This window comes from Pagrus major, chromosome 6 (assembly GCF_040436345.1).
Source record: "Pagrus major chromosome 6, Pma_NU_1.0".
Classification (NCBI taxonomy): Eukaryota; Metazoa; Chordata; class Actinopteri; order Spariformes; family Sparidae; genus Pagrus; species Pagrus major.
In genome coordinates this window covers 6577567-6595018 of record NC_133220.1, presented here as the reverse complement: position 1 = coordinate 6595018, position 17452 = coordinate 6577567, and the positions used below count along the sequence as shown (strand labels likewise).

Below are 17452 nucleotides of genomic sequence, written 5' to 3'. Positions count from 1 at the left end.
AAGTCACATATTTCAAGTGCTGACTGGTTCAAAACAGATCAATCAACCAGTTAGCAGAGGTTTTAAATGTCTTGTGATGACAAATACCTAATTTTAAATGGCTGTAACAGTGTCACTCACCGTCGTCCTCCAGTCAGAGAGCTGAACCCGGTGAAGGAGCGGCTCCTGTGGCTCAAGCCTCCGTCGGAGGGAGAGTCAAATCGCAGCTTCACCGACATCCTGCGAGTGACAGAGAGAGAAAATAATAATTACAGGGGCGATGAGAAGGATTTTAATAAATGTACCACAAAATCCCCAACCCTTAAACGACAACACAAGGTTTTTCTGCCTAAACAAATTAAATAAACAAACTCTCTCTGTTTTCATTTCTGAATAGACAAACTGACTTTAAATGACACTTATCCATGACTTCCATGAGACAGAGAAATTCAACGACACTCAGTTTAAAAATTAATAAAGTTATGAGACTTGTTTGTACCCAAACCAGCATTTTCTAGCATACATGAACCAGATTTGATTGGCTGCCTCAAGATTTCCAAATCTCATTATCTCAATATTAACAGGCATGTACAACCAGTCGATGTTCAGACAGTTTAGAGTTCAGAGAGTTGTCTAGTTCCCCTTCTCCTCAACGAACACATGCCTCAAACACTTCAATCAGCGAGACCACCCTCGCTCTCAGACAATGCTTTCAGACAGTCCACAACAGGAAGCAGGGCACAGACGTCTCTTTGACACCAATTAAAAAGAGGAACATCCTCAAACAGACACACAAACATGTGCACATGCTGGTGCACAGATGGAGAGCAGTTACATGTTAACATGTAATGCTCGGAAACAGAGCATCAGATTTTTAGCCACATTAGTCGGTCAACCACTTTGGTCAAGATAAGGGCTGCACAATATATCATTCCAGCATCGACGTCACGATGTGGAGTGTGCAATAGTCATTTGCAGGAATTGCAATGTGAAGTAAGGTGGTCCTGACCATTTTATTATACGTGTTACGACATAGTAAAGACGTTTACTGCAAGCTTACTCAGCCTCTTACAGCCTACATTTTAGGGCATCCATCGCAAAGTATATGATCTCATCCTGAAGTGGAGAGTCTGCAGATTATCTCAGTACCCAACGTGCTACAGTGTGATTCACTAAAGTTAGATATGATTCGAGCCGAGATTAATAAATCTCCCGCTCCTGTCTGGTGGGAGTTGGGAGAGTTATCGAGTGTCCGATCAGTAAACCCTCAACAATTACATTAAATTAAAAGTTAAAGATGTCACTTTTATATCCAAAAATGGACATATTTAAGTTATCTGGTGTATTTTTAAAAAGTTTTTTAAATATCTTGCAGCACTAGTCCAGACTGAAATAATTCCACAACTATTGGATGGATTTATAGAAATCTTTTTATACAGACGTCGATGGTTTTCAGAGGATTAAGCCTTTGACTTTCCTCTCGTGCCAACAGCAGACCAAAAATGTCACACATTTGGTAAAATATCTCAACATCTGCCACCTGATAACTGGTGATCCACTGACTTTTCCTCTAGTCCAACCAGCAGGTTCACTTTTCCGGTTTCGAGTGACATGTTATGTACGACTACTGGATGGATTTCCATGAATTTTTAGTGCAGATGTAACTTTTTATCCTTTCAACATCTACCACGTCTTCTTAAGCCTGTCAAGTGTTCAGCCCTGTCTCCGAGAAATTACTGATTGGTAACAGAAAATGTGTTTTGCATGAAACTTAATGCCAGAGCGGAATTAAAATTAACATGTCTGGCAAGTCACAAAAATGTTGATGCTGACCCAATACGTGATGTTTCATTTGTTTTCTGCCAAAACAGGCAGTCTTGCAACATCTTAACCAGGAGCTAAGGCATTATTCAACTGTTTTATGGTTATGTTTAGGCACTGGCAGCACTTCACAAAAAGTCAGCAGTGACTTGAGACTGAAATCAACGATATCACGATCATTCCTCCCTTTGTAGCCTAAACTTTATCACCGACTGGTGTGGACACAAACCTCTGGACTGTGGTGTGATGAACCTGCACTTTGTATATTGATACATGATACTCAGCTTGTGTTCAATTAATTGTTCTTTTTAGAGACAGCTGCTTAACTTCAAAACATTAAAACACAGAAAGATTAACTGTCCCTCATGATGGATAATTATAACAAAATCCAGGTTTTGGACAAATACAAGAGTTGGTAAAAAAAAAAAAAAAGTTGTTGTAGTCGTTGCTCGCTGTGACGTGCATGAAATTTAAGTCAAACAAAATGGTACAACTCGATGTCAAAACGACCACAGAAGCACGTGAAGATGACGATAAAACAAAACAACAAAGTGAGAAGGTCAATCAGAGAAGAAGAAACAGTGGAACACATGCTGCACTTCTGCAGAAAAATACTGTTTGCACGCAAGTATATTATAATAATGTGCTCACACACACACACACACACACACACACACACACACACACACACACACACACAGTCACACACACACTCAGTCTGGACACCATCTGCTGTGGGCTTTCGTGTGGCTCCTGTGAACGTTCAGTCGAAGCAAAAACAACAGTTCTTTTTGTCTGAATGCTCATCAGCTGTTTTCTTCTGAAGCAGTTCAGAATGAATCAGTTACATTTTGTTTTTTATCATAGTTTACAAATCCTGTTTATTGAATGCGGGGAAAAAACCAGATTAATCATTGTCCGAACTTCCTCATTCATCATCTTATTGAGCCAGACTGCTGATGGTGTGGATGAACCAGCCTGTTCTCAATCCCGGCTTGTGTCCCTCTGGTGTAGTGGTGTAAAGAGGCCACAGCAGGAGGAAGTGGGTCGAACCCAGAACCTCCACCAAGGAGACCTGAGCTTGAGTCCTGTGTGTAACCACAAGTGAGTAAAATAACTGACCTCACATACCTTTTTTTCCAAAAACCTAACCAAGAAGTTTTGGTGTCTAGACCTCAGCGAGCTGTGACCATGTCAGAATGTGAACAGTCCAAAAGTCATGCTACCTTTATTTTGAAAGTCTAACTGGACATTGCATATTCATTTGGTCCAAGTCTACAGCAAGTCCCAAGTCATTTTTTCTTGGGCAAGTCAAGTCATGTCGAGTCGAATACGAAGATAACCTGACGAAGGTCTAAGTACCGAAACGTTGTTGTCAATAAACTTAATTGCAAGTGAAGTGGACAGTGTGCGGGAGTCTTTTTCCTGAGTCGAGCACTTATAAAATGAACACAGACGAGTCATTCGAGTCATCTTGTCTTAAGTCATTTATTTTCTGTCAAGTCAAGTTGCAAGTTATCAAAAACAGGAACTCAAGTTGACTCGAGTCCAAGTCACAATGACCACAAGTCGACACGACACGTAAAAAAAACATGGACTTGTGATCATATAGCATTTTTTCCTGGTCTACCAACCATTCGAACACTTCACAGCAATTGCCACATTGACCCATTCACACACACACACACACATTCATACATGATGACAGAGGCACACCTCGACATGCATCCTCAGATCGAAACCACCGGCCTTCTGATTATTGGACCACTTGCTCTCCTTCCTGAGCCGCAGCCAATAAACATAAATGTGCAGTTTGTTTATCTATCTCAGCTTCCTCCTTTCTGTTTGGTTTAGTTCATTTCTGCATCTTCACGTTAAAATCTGGACTCGTACTTGTTGTCTTGCTCAAATAAGCTGGAATCAAGGTCATCCCCTCCCTGCTTGGCTCTTACACGACTCGGATTTGAAGTAGAGCAGAAATATGCTGCCAGTGTAAGTAGTTCAGAGTCGAGTCCTGACCCAGAATGTGAAACACACTCCTCTGGTCCTGATGCCAACGGCAACACAGTCACCGAGCAACCACACATAACAGACGGAGATGGAGGAACCAGGTGTGATCGTTACCGCGAGAGGAAGCCAAGTGTCTTTTGTTTTTACGAGGATTATCGTTATTTATATGTTATTCCAAGATGAAATATGATTTATTGTAAGCGGTGATGCTTCCTTCTCTTTGAATCACTCAAAACATCTGATAAATGCAGCGTGGTGTTTGCTGTTACCGTATGTGTGTGAGATCTGGTATTAAACTGCAGAAGATTAAAATCTGGCAGCTGTATTTCTTAATTTAACCTCTCGGCTCTGCAGATGCTGAGCACAGACTTTAAGAAGTGGCCCGACGTGAAGGAATCAGCTCCGTTAGCTGAGAGCAGCAGAAAAACATAGTTCAGTCCTGCTGGCTGGACGCCACATTAACCAGCTGTAACAAACTATGTGAACAATGTAATCCAGCTCCAACTTATCAAACAAGCATGAAGTCTATTTCTGCCGTCACACACTACATCCATCTCCACCTGTCTGCTCGGTTACAGTCGACATTTTTCAACAGGTCGGCTTCACGAAATCAGCTGCAGGGAGCTTCAAAATGCAGCTGTTTCAGTCAATCGCATCGGGCAATCTTTTTTATTATCATCGCCCGAGAACAATGTGGTCACCGTCTGAATGTGAGTTTTCTCCTGCTTACACAAAAAAATGGAGCATGAATTTAAGGAATTCGGTGATTTCCTCTGAACCCCTTGAATCACCACCACATGTGACCATGAAGAGAGAAGCGAAGAGAGACAGAGAGGAGGAGGAGTTAGTGGGGAAGTAAAATATGAAATAATGTGGACACTGAAACCAGTGGTGGAAAGTAACTAAGTGCAGTTATCCATTTTCATTTTTTTTTTGTTTCATCTGTGAAAACAGGCGAGAAAATTCAACACAAACAAAAACACGAGTGATCGATCAGACGCTGTGGAGTTACAGAGAAATTATAAGACGAAAGAGTAAAACTATAAACCAGAAGCTATACAGTCTAATGCAATCCTGAACACGTGTGAGTGTTTAATATCCTGACCCGCCCTCGCCTCCTGTAAATGCGATGTTTAAAGGAGGTCTGGGTCACACACACGTGAACAGCTGAAGCTGTTGGATGTTCTGACTCCTTGTTTAAGGAAAAAAGAGACGTCCAGTGTTTATACTGAGAGAGAGAGAGAGCAGGAAAAAGAGAAATGGAGCAGAAACAGAGAGAAGTTACATTTTGTACAGACTGTAGAGAGGAGGAGAGAAGTGGAAGAGCGAGGAACATATCAGAGAAATGACATCAATAAGACTGAGTCATCTTCATAGTTACACATATAAATCTTACCCTTAGATATTCTTCTCGACATATTTTTAATTAAGGAACTACAGCGACTTATTAAGAACTAGAAGATCACGAAACTTAAACGTGTAAAGTCACAAAGTTCACTGGACTTGAATGTTTTTGCTTCCAAGTCTCAAGTTTAGTTCAGTCTAAAGTGACGATTTTTAAAAGAGGGACAAATTAACTTTATTCACAAGCAGAGGTGACTCACAGATCCTGGTGTCTAATTGATCTTATCATCAGTCTTATCAGATTGTGACTGTGGTTTATTATAACTTATTTTATTATGTTCCAAATGAGGTTATGTTTTCACCCGTTTGTTTGTTGGTTTGTCGTCAGGATTACAAAAAGACATCTTGATTTTCGGGAAACTTGGATGGAGGATGAGTCTCTTGACTCTTAACTTTTGGTGTGGATCCAGATAAAGGGACGGGTCCAGGAATTTTTTTATCACTTTCTTTCACATTTGGAGACAGGGTGTAATATAACAATAATGTAATTTAATACAACCAATATAAACTATGACCAAGCTTACAGTGTCGGCATTGGTGTGAATAAATTAAGTTTATCCTTTAAAACTTTGATTTTATAAAAAGAAACTTGCAGGTAACTCTGAAGTCTGCTGTTCCCCAAACCCCTGTTCACTTCTTTTCTTTCCACTCATGATTCACACCACTTTCTAGGCTTGTCTCCTCTAAATATTCCCTTAACAATATAAAAAATGTCTTTTTCGATCCTGCTGCCTTCATTCAAACTGGCCTCAGACCAGCTGATTCCACAGGTGATTAATTAGCTGCTCGGTTGGCCGGAGGTGTGCAGACCTCAGGCTGCAGCTGCTGCGGTTGTTCGGCTGGAATGAAAATCTGCAGCTTCTCGTTTTCGCTGTGATTGAAAATCGACCGAGAATCAGAGAACAGAGAGCACGTAAAAAAATATATAATATAATACTGTCAGGAACGTGTCGTAACAACAGGTTCTACTGATGATCAGAACATAAAATAAATAATGTCTGGAATGTGATTCGAATGTGATGTGAGGGAGGCGCATTCCTCAAGTGATGAAGAATTCAGGGGGGGATGAGGATGGATGGAGTGTGTGTGTGTGTGTGTGTGTGTGTGTGTGTGTGTGTGTGTGTGTGTGTGTGTGTGTGTGTGTGTGCGTGTGTGTGTGTGTGTAGTGTGTAAAGGGGTGTCTTGAGAAAAGCTGAGATCTGGTCTTAAAAAATTAGCCTTGACCTGCAAGTGATTTACGGGGTCCCATGTGGTGAGGAGGTGGGAGGTTGGGGCCTCTGTGTGTAAGTGTGTGTGTGTGTGTGTGTGTGTGTTTGTGTATGTGTATGTGTGTGTCTGGTCTGGCTATAGCATGTAGCAGACCCTCACAAGAGGCCTGTAGATCATCTGCGGTGGCAAACACACACACAAGTACACACATTTGCACACACAAAGACACACGTCGACCACTTAAATGTTTACGTTCACACACACACACACACACACACACACACACACACACACACATACACACACACACACACACACACACACACACACACACACACACACACATCTCAGTACATGAGGAATTGATTGTCTCCCCTCCTCTCAGGGTGTGGTGGTGTCACATAGTGAATGTGGTCTCGTTGGTAATCACTCTCCTCCAGTTCGGTCTAATTAGCCTCAGTTCTTCGTTTGCCTGGTTCTGCCTCCGTAACGATCAGTTCCTTCTCTCAGTCGCTGTGGGGCCGCGGCCATCAAACAAACAGTTTTACTGTGTGTGACGCAAATTGAAAGCTGAAGAGGCCTGGGAAATCTGGAAAATCATTGGGCCTCACGCAAGAATCACTGATACAAACCGACTCTTTCTTAACTCGCTCATAACGAGTAACGTAAGCGACCCGTCCTCACCAGAAAAACGACAACACTGGTTTTTTGTTTAAGGGGGTTTTAATAGACGATGTTAATGTTGTTCGCAACCTCTGTTGGCTGTAGTAATTATGATGGGAATAAAAGAGGAAGTCAAGAGATGTAAAAGTGGGTCAATCGCAGGACTTTCACCCTGGAGAGAGCTGTAGGTGTTCCTGTGAAACCAAAAGTCAGCGTTGACTTATTTTAACTGTAAGCACGTATGTGACCTCACATACGTAATGGACATATGTATGCAGCAACTACATACATTACATCATGTCTTGGGAACGATCATGATGTTTTTGGAGTCATTGTCAAACAGCCTGTCGTCTCGTTAAGGCATGAATGTAAGAGCACTTCAACTTTGGTACAAATGACAATCACTCGCTATCTTTTCACATATTTCTTCTGGATGAGTGAATCTAGAGTCCAACATCTGACACCGTCACATCACCTGCTGTGTTTCATCGTCTCATCCATCTTCATGACTGTCACGTTCCCTTAACTGCCTCTAAATCATCGACCGCCGTGCTTTAAAAAGAAAAACTGTGAGCCTGTTTCCTCTGATGACACCGATGTTACCGTGCTATTAATATTTATAACAACGACTGACTTTTGAACAAACAAACAATACACAGAGAGCTCGTTCTGCTCATTATTACCACGAAGACGTCTCAGGTTAATTACTAAAACACTCCACGTTGAAATGACAGATTTTATCCAACACAGTTGATGTCTGTAGTTAATCCAAAGATGATGTAAAGACAAAACATCCTTATATTCTATACATAACTACTGTAAACGCCTGTGTGTGTGTGTGTGTGTGTTTATGTGTGTGTAACCATATGGGAAACAGCTTCAGTGTGTGTTTATGTTTGATGAAACACGACAAAAACAAGAGACAGGAACATTCTGTATGTACATCCTCAGTCTCCTGGGTCCAGTATGTGTGGTGTGTGTGTGTGTGTGTGTGTGTGTGTGTGTGTGTGTGTGTGTGTGTGTGTGTGTGTGTGTTTCTGAGGTCTTGTTCCCTGCATCTCTCTGTCGGTTGGAAACGTGTTTTATGTTATCTTGTGCTCCTCTTCCCATCTGTCCTCTTGCTTTTGGTTTCGTCTCCCTCTAACTTTTTTCCCTCCTCTCTTCTCTCTCTGACTCACAGATCATCTGTGATCATAAGACGGCAGCTTTAAATTACTCTGAATGCTCCTCGGAGACTTTGCTCAATTTCCAAGTAAACAAAACCCACAGAACATCTTTTATCTTATTACGAGCAGCAAACGAACAAATCTCTGTCTGCAGAGAGTCGTACCAGCGAAGTTAGTCGTCATAAATCGTCGGATCAAAGAGATTCTTCATTGAGACAAGAGGGAAGGGGAATGTAATTAAAACATTTGTTAATCAGGGATTAACTTCATGCCAAAATCAAAAGTACATATTTATGAGCTGATAACTCCAAAACTCTGCAACTAAGAGGGAAAATATGTATTTCTGATTTTGGGGGCGGACTGTCCCTTTAAGTTGTTTCTGGATGTTTTCCTCCAGTTTCAGATCGTCTCTGACACCCGTCACCTCTGGCTCCGTGCCAGCTGACACGTGATTGGCTAATTTTGGAGAGGTCAGAGGTCACAGATGACCTCATGTCCCCGAGGGTGAAGAACTATGCTGCTCTGTAATGAGGTGCACACACACACGCACACACACATGCACAGACACACACACACACACATTCCAGACACAGTGGCCATAGTTGTAATGTATACGTGTTCAGCAGCTGGTCGGAGTTTGATTCATTCTTTCAAGATTTACAAAGCCACTCACATCGCTCCGGCTGCAGCCGGGCCTGAGCACGGTTACCTCTTGTACATACGTCATCATATCGTGTATGTGATGCACAATGGAGAACAACACAGAGAAAAAGACTCACTTTACTGACTTCTTTGTGGCTTATTTTGTGTTGTTTTGCTCATAGACGGCGGTCTCACGTTCCTGGATTTCTTGATTATGCAAGGCGCCGTAATACGCACGATTATCCTTCATGTCCACGTTGCGCACCGGTGCTTGTGCTCGTACATGAGCAACCGTACCGTGCCGAAGCAAACCTCTTCCAACCGTGCCAGGGCCAAGAAAGTGTCCCGTACTTGAGCAACCACACTAATCAAACAAACTGGACTTTGGGGGTCAAACGTGCCTGGGGATGGTGTGAGTACGCCCTGAAAAACCCAGAGTTAAGTGAGCTTGTTGATAACACACTTTATGGTGACTAATGTTGATCTCAGTGAAGCAGGAAACCCCAAGGAGATCCAGACTAAGTTATTCTTGCTTCATGCTTCAGGCCTCTGGACCGGAGAGAAGAAAATCCTGGCATCAATTAGATTTTTGGCAAAGTAAACTAGATTATAAAAACATTTTGTAAGAGAAAGGGTTCTCTGTAAACACCAACATGAAGGGTGTGGACAGACATCTATTTTCTTCTTCGTTGTCCACTTTAATGTTGCATCGCAGCAGTTTATCTTTCTTCTTGAGCTGTTCACAAAGTATTCTGGGTAAGCCTTGATGCTGAAAGTCTCTTAGTGAAGTTTTGCATTGAGACATCACAACTTATGACATGCATATGGGTCAAAGGTCGAGGACGAGGACGACGGGATGATCATGGTATAAATAGTTTAAATATAATCACACCTGACAGAGTCACTGTGGTATTTAGTGGCTGCTGGACAAACCAAACATCTTACGGCATTTGATTTATAAGCGGTGATAACACATCGCTGTGGTATGATGAGGTTTTGTTTTCAGGTCATCTGATCAATTGTTGTTTTAAGGGAGTGAATTAGCAGCGAGCTGGAGCTCTGTTAACACCAGCTTTCAACATTCAGCTCTGTCAAAATGTTTAGATTTAGTTTGGAGAGGAGAGACGGGACGGGCGTGTCAGGAAAGAACGATGAAATAGACAAAAAAACAAAAGACACAAAAGACTTTGGGGGGGAAACGTGATAGAGGATGTTTGGGGAATCTTTATCGTATCAGTCACAACAACCCAATCGCCAGAATAAATGTTGGTATTGTACGTTTCTGCAAACCACGTTTATGTTGAAACTTAACATTTCTTTAGCTCTTCAATCTCATGTTGTGCCAACACTGTGCTTATGATCTGGTCAGATTTAGGAAAAGATCATGTTTTTGCATAAAGATACTTGGTTCTGTCACCACAGACACAGCTGGGAAAGTCCCAACATCTTTGTTAGAAGTGACAAACTTTTGTTTTCAGTTCTGTTTTTCATGCCTTGAAATAAAAAAAAAAGCACAGAAAAATCTTTTTCTCTCAGATTATGTTCACAGACTTGTTCATGAGCACTTCTCCTAAGAAAGTCACCTACTAATGTACAACCCCTTCAAGGTTGAGTACACACAGTATGCAGATTTTGTGTACGTGATAAATACCCTCATGTATACTACACTGGCAAGAATTGGCCCAGAATGCATTGCAACTGTTCAGACTGAGCAATGGCAGGACGTGAGGGGAACAGTTAAAGCACCACTTTGGAGTTTTATTTACAATTTTTATATTTATTTTGGTCAGTTTTTAGGAAAATTGATGTTGAATTGAAAATATGCTCCAACATTTTCAGAGTTGAGGAGCTCCACAAGTCGCTCAGACGACTGCAGCCAACACGTGGGACGATTTCAGCAACATTTCTGGTTACTGTATCACATTTATTCTGTTTATGCACCATTATTACAGTCAAAGGCTGCTTTTACATCACTGGGTTAAACTGTACTTGAAGGTAGGAAAAGAAATTCTGTGTTTTCAGCCCAAAATTCTAACGCAAAGCATCGGTGTCTTTCTCCAGAATCGACTTTAAGATGCGGGAAAATACTTAACATTTAACTTCTGCAGCCTTTAATGCAGCAATTAGGAATTAAAACTGACCTCAGAGTGACCTCAGAGTTTTTTGAATGAATAAACGACCTCTAATTCATTACTTTATGAGGTGAAACACACGTCTTTCCATTTGCTGGTTGTTGTCACAAGCAGCCAGAAAGTGATTTCATTCCTCATACTCTCCAGGAACGAGTACAGTATGTAAAAGAAGGCCTTTGAATAAAGTGAATGTTGAAAAGGGGACAGAGGAGGACAGACAGTGTTCACTTCTTCCACAGGAAATAAGAAAAAAAGATGTAGGTTAAAGGAAAGAAGAGAGCGAGTGTTGGAGGAGTCGTCCTCCTCTGCAGCTGTCACTCCTCTGGCTTCACCTTTCACGTCGCTCGTGTGTCTCCTCATCCCTTTTTCCATTTTCTCACATTTCTTTATCTCTTCCTCGCCTCCACCACTTTATTTGTCTGCATCTCTTCTCTGTCTTTCCTCCGACTCTGTTTCTCTCAGTTTTAACTCGTTCTGCAGACCTCCCTCGTCTCTCCGCCCGTCGTTCACCTCCATCCCCACCTCCTCCTCCTCCCCGCTGTGTGTTGTGTTATGTGGTGATATCCAGGTTTCCTGTGTGTTTAGGCTGAGCCGGAGCAAAGATTAAAAGCCTCTAAAGTAACCGAATCCCTTAAATCTGTTGACATGAACTCTTCACACACGGCGTTCATCTCTATTTTCCTGAGGAGATACAAACATCTGGGCTCTTCTCACACACACACACACACACACAGACACACATGCCGGGCTTCAACAAGTCCTCAAAAGATACAAACATCTGGACTTTCCAACACACACATGCACAAACACTGAGATGTTCACATACGCAACTTCTACTGAAGATGAAAAACATCTGCCGACTCCAACACGCTCGTACAGACTGATACAGTGACCGTCCACATCTGTGTGTTCTGGCACGTCGACGATCATAATCCTTATCTGATTACGTTCATCAATAAACAGCTGAGTGTGGAGTTATGTGAGATATGTTCATGATAACTTTGGCATCTAGATGCGGATCACACTTAAAATCCAGGCTGTTTATGTTTATCAGACTTTCATCACGCAGCATCCTGAACAGACAGAGATCCACTGTGAACTGAAGTGTTGAGAAATCGCACGAAAACGCCAAGGAAGACCCGCCGAGGTTCACAGGCAGAAAAACCAGAAACGAGAAACGAGTCACTCACTTTTCTGTTGCGTTTCGTCCGATGGAAACATCCGAGCTGTGAGGTCGTCAGCAGATCTTCAGGGTGTCACTTCATCTTCACTTAACGCTCTGAAACAACAAGAGATGAAGACACAACTTGTTGGTTTCTGCTGTTCAAAGAAGAGGAAAATTAAACTGAAAACATTTCACATTTATAAGTCAAGTGGAGTCAATTTATTATTGGTCCCGGTAATTTGTGCTGCAGTACACATACAGACAATCAATATGATAAGAAAGAAACAGCAAGCTGACGAAACCAACTTGTTGACACTGACGTAGAGAGGTGTTGATTTAATTTAATTGTCATTTTTGAGACTGATTTTGCAGCACTGTTAAGTTGTATTGTGTTATCCTGACAGGTGTTCCTATTTATTCTGTCCATTCCTTTAATATCAACGAGCAAAGGTCAAAATTAATTCCAAAAAATGATTTGTTTTTATGTTACAAAGACCAGTTTATATGAATTGTTGGGTCACCACCTGCAATAAACAATAAAACATCATGTAGCCAGCTGGGAAATACGGGTGTACATCACTAAGTTTCATCAAGATACGATATTATATCGATTCTTCGGACAACGATACGATATTTGCGGATATCACAAAGTCTGACACGATTCGATTCGATACAGGAGCCTGCGATCGATACGAGATGACATCATATTCCCGTTTAACACAATCAGTTACATTTATATCATCTCACAAAAAGCAACAAAAATATGATTTGACAATTTTGGCTCCAGACATTTAAATGTAGAACAATCAATTATTTTGAATAAAAAGAAAGCGCTGTTTAGAAAGGAGCTGCTCGTGGACGTAAACGGTGAACAAAGATGAGCAACAGATGAAGGATCTGTCTTCCAGGGAGGACACTATGAACAGACCACCATAGTGAAATGACAGCACGGACAATCAGGCCGACACAGTAATAATAGAAAGTGAAAGCAGACGTGTGTCAGTTTGGATCTGTTTACATCTTTCTCTAAACTGATCTAAATCCAACATGGACGTCGTGTGTGTCTCTCCACATGATTTTTCTCAATCTGAAGCTCATTCATGATTTATTTCTTCTCTCTGTCTGACTCCCGGCCTCTCTGTGGCCTTTTTTATTTCCACTGCAGAGAGGAGAGAAAGAGCGAATCCCCATTTTTCTTCCTCTCTTCATCCGTCTCTCATCGGCCTGTCTGTGTGTTTCTGTCTCTGCGGACGAAAGACAGATAAGAGACATCGCTGAGTCTCTGCAATACTCTGTCCTCCTCGCTGCTAATACGTCGCTGCCTTTTCCTCTCTGTGATGTGAGGGACACGAGGAAGAGGAGGAAATGGAGAGGAAGAGGAGGATGATGAGAGAAAACTTCTGGGTTTGTAATCACAGTAACTCTCCACGGTCGTCTCCTCCATTAGACTGCTGTCAACACCACTTAAACTGAGCAGCAAACAGGCTGTACCACACACACACACACACACACACACACACACACACAGATATATAGTATAACTGTACAGACACACACTTTTACAGACGTTTCTCCAGAGCTCTTGAACATAACTCACTGCGTCGCACGTTGACAAACATCCTGGAACTAAACCTGACATTTGTACATATTTTACAGTGGCTCTCTAACCACTCTGACAACTCTTCTGAGACGACTCTACCTGATAAATGACCGTCTGAAGCGTGTTGAGTCTAAAGCGTCTGTCGGGTTTTATCTGTCCGTGTGCTGCAGCTTCAGACTGTTGATTTAATAAGTTAATACGTTCAGCAGAGACCTGGAAGAGAAGATGCTCACAGCAGATGTGTTATACGATACCCAGAGGTTCTGTTGCAGCAGATTGGGATTTATCTCAACTACTGGGTGGACGTTTGTTAGAAATTTAAAGCTGAAATATGTCAACGATTTTCTGATGACATGGCCGAGGCCGGGCCTGGTCCACACGTAGCAAACGATATCAGTACAGACGAGCGTTTCAGCCCCGTTTCAGAAATAATCTTACCTACAAACAAAAGATCAAAACAGCGTTTTAAGAAATACCTGTGGATGAGGCCTGATACCGAAGCTACAGTGTGAAATTCAAAGGAGGGAGGGTTGTGTTTTAACGCAGGGACTAAAACAAAATCAATGTTGGTAATATTTCAGGGTGTTAAAGGTTATATTATGCTCACTTTCAGGCTCGTATTTTCATTTTGGGTGTCTACTAGATAATGTTTGAGGGCGGTTACTGTATATTTGTGACATCACAACCGTAGTAGAGGCCAACAAGGCTGCCAAACGGTCAATGCAGTTTTGAGTCGCACTACTGGATAGTTTTTAAAGGAGACCTGGAGACATTTCCAGCTGTTTTTGTGGTGACAAAACTGTCGGGCATTCTCCAAATGTTTTTTGTGGGGACAAAAACAGGTATTTTTTAGCCAAACCATGATGTTTTCCTCACCTTAACCAAATTGTGATAAGAGAGGAATCAAAACACGTTAGGTGTGAACTTATCTGTGGTTTTGCAGACACTCACTTAGCTCACATTTATTCTGGGTTGGCATACAAACTGTGTGTTTAGGTTCTGATACGTTCACAGTATTTATACAGCACCTGGACCTGTTTTATAAGGATGAAATCAGGCTAAAATGTATTAGTTTTACTCTTTTTTCTGTAAATCTCTAATCTAATCCAAGATGATACCAATTCTTCTCTGTGGCAGCGTCTTTGGTAACTTTGGCAGCTTTTCTTGCCAGACAAAGATCACCTGATAACCACCTGCCTGCTCACCTGTCCCTCGTCCCCTCTAATCAGCCTCTGTCTATATACACCTGTCCTCCTGCTCTCAACCTCATGTCAGATTGTCAGTAGTGCCTGTCAGCCTTAGTGGTTCAGCCTCCTCATGAATTCAACCTCTTCATGTTTTTTGCTCGTCTGCATGCATTTTTCTTTTTGCCTTTTCTGCCACCTTTGGGTGCTTGCCATTTGGCTTTCCTGGTCCGTGTTGTCTCTCTTTGCATCCTGCTTTGACGTCCTCACAATATTCACCAGATTTGTCACAGAAATAAAAAACACCAGTAGTTGTGTCTCAGAACCAGAGTCCATTTGTAGGTATTTTAAACGTGTACGTGTGTAGCTACACTGACAGCTCAGCATATCTTTTAAATCACTGGAATTTTTTGATGACTCCAAAGGGTTTTCATTAGTCGCACAATGGACTCAACAGTACTTCTCCGAGGTGTCTGCGTTGGCTATAACCTTCTCAGTTAAGAGTTGTGGACTCTGATGGATTCAGCAGGAGATGAGGAAGGATGCACTTTGCACGTCTTTACGGTGCCTCAGGGTCTTACAGCTGTTACAACTTTAAAGTACTGCCTGAAAGTTACTTAAAGGATCTGATGAGATCTCCAGTTAAACTAAACTTTTAAAAAATAAGCTATTAGCAGTTGCTTATTTAAAAACCTGCAGTAAATTACAGCAGTAAGTTGTTACGATTAAAAATATTCTCTTGCAGCAGCCTCATTATTTAACACTTCTGTCTTTTTACTTAAGCAGAGTATCTCAGATCCCTCTGGACTGACTGCAGTGGATTCAGATCTGCTGTTGCAGGTGTGGAGACTGACTGACACCTAATTAATGAGAGCAGCTTCTCCTCAGAGCTAATCAGGGTGTGACGGCGCCCTTTGTTAAAGGCTTAAGAGAGGTGGGGAACGGCACGCCTTGAGGTGAGCTGTGCCGCAGACCTCAGTTTGACAGATTATCAGCCAGAAGCTCTGCACCTGTTGAGATTTGTTTGCTGCCTTTTGTTCTTTCTGATTGGGGGACATTTTGAGCATCCTGCAGCTGAGTTGAGTGACTATTTAAAAAAAAACGTTAAACTAGGTCACCTGCATCAGAGCCGTGCTTATTTTCATAGCGGGGAAGTCGAGCTTTTTTAGCTTCAAAACACCACTGAGCATCTTTCATAGGAATGAACAAGGCTCCACCTCCGACACTGTGTCCAGTAATTCCCAAATTCCTTCTTAATTTACACGCCACCACCGGATGTTACTAATGCGTCATCACCTCGGCAGAGTCAATTGACCATGCATGTTCCCATTGCACACAACAGACTGATCTTAGCGGGTTTAAGTGGGATATTAATAGGTAGCTTAGGTAGCCTCTCCCCAGGAAAATGTCCCCTAAACAGGAAGTCATTCAGTTTACATCTCTGGTTTGTGTGGAGTAAACAAAAGAGCCACGATGATGGGACAAAAATAGAAACATCACAGTAACAGGTGCTTACATTAAGAAAGGCTGTAACTGATCTTGTTTTTTAAAACTGCATTTAAAGTGTGAGAAAAGGCAAAAGATGAAACAAGAAATGACTGAAGTCTCTGTAAACCTATCATGTGTCCGTCCACCTGCTACATTACTGTCCTTTTATTCTGTCCTTTGTTTTTCTGTTTTGAAATTCTCAGGCTTTCACACACACACACGCACACACACACACACACACACACACACACACACACACACACACACACACACACACACACCACTTACAAGAAAACAAGAATAAAGATCACAGTGAGAACCTGTTGGTGTGTGTGTGAGTGTGTGTGTTGTATTCGATACCCTGTGGCCCTGTAGGGAGTCGGGCCAGCGGGTTCAATCCAGCAAAGAACAACTTCCACTCACACACACACACACACACACACACACACACACACACACACACACACACTACACGACTATCACTTCTCACACTCTCGATGTTGATGCATTCGGTCTCGGAACAGCAGCGATCTGAAGCTCCATCACTTCGCAGCAGGCAGAGACTCGATCTTGATCTTTCAGCTGATAAAAGTTTGAGCTTCAGAACTAATTGGTTGTTTCGTGATGCGAGTACAATTTCATCTGGTGTCTGTTTGGCTCATTTGATTCGACTGAGATCTCATTTATACATTCTCATTTGTCTCTTTCTCCACAGGAAATCAGCCAATAACGGTGGTGAATTATTAAAACAGCAGATTTTATTTAAAGAGCTGCAGTTTCTCTTCGGTTAAACACCAATCAGCCACAATATTACGATGCAATGTTCTGCTGGAGAACGTTGGATGCTGGCACTCAAGAGGCTGCCACTTGACTTTGCCTCCAAAATATCCCATCAAGCATCACAGGATGTGTCAGAACAAGTCTGATCCATGGAGACGCCACCTCGCAAGAGACAGGACTCAAAGGATCCCCTGCCAGACGTCTCAGAG

At 42.1% G+C, this 17452-nt stretch overlaps 1 protein-coding gene across 1 annotated transcript in view; it reads right to left on the bottom strand.

Moving 5' to 3' along the window:
• Positions 1–17452, bottom strand: part of ripor3 (RIPOR family member 3) — a 52525-nt gene that overhangs the window by 19847 nt on the left and 15226 nt on the right. The window contains exons 2-3 of the mRNA XM_073469133.1: positions 12217–12305; positions 121–219 (exon numbers count right to left, since the gene is read on the bottom strand). Of these exons, the coding sequence (XP_073325234.1) occupies positions 121–218 (98 nt within the window). The 5' untranslated portion in view covers position 219; positions 12217–12305. The remainder of the gene's footprint in view (positions 1–120; positions 220–12216; positions 12306–17452) is intronic.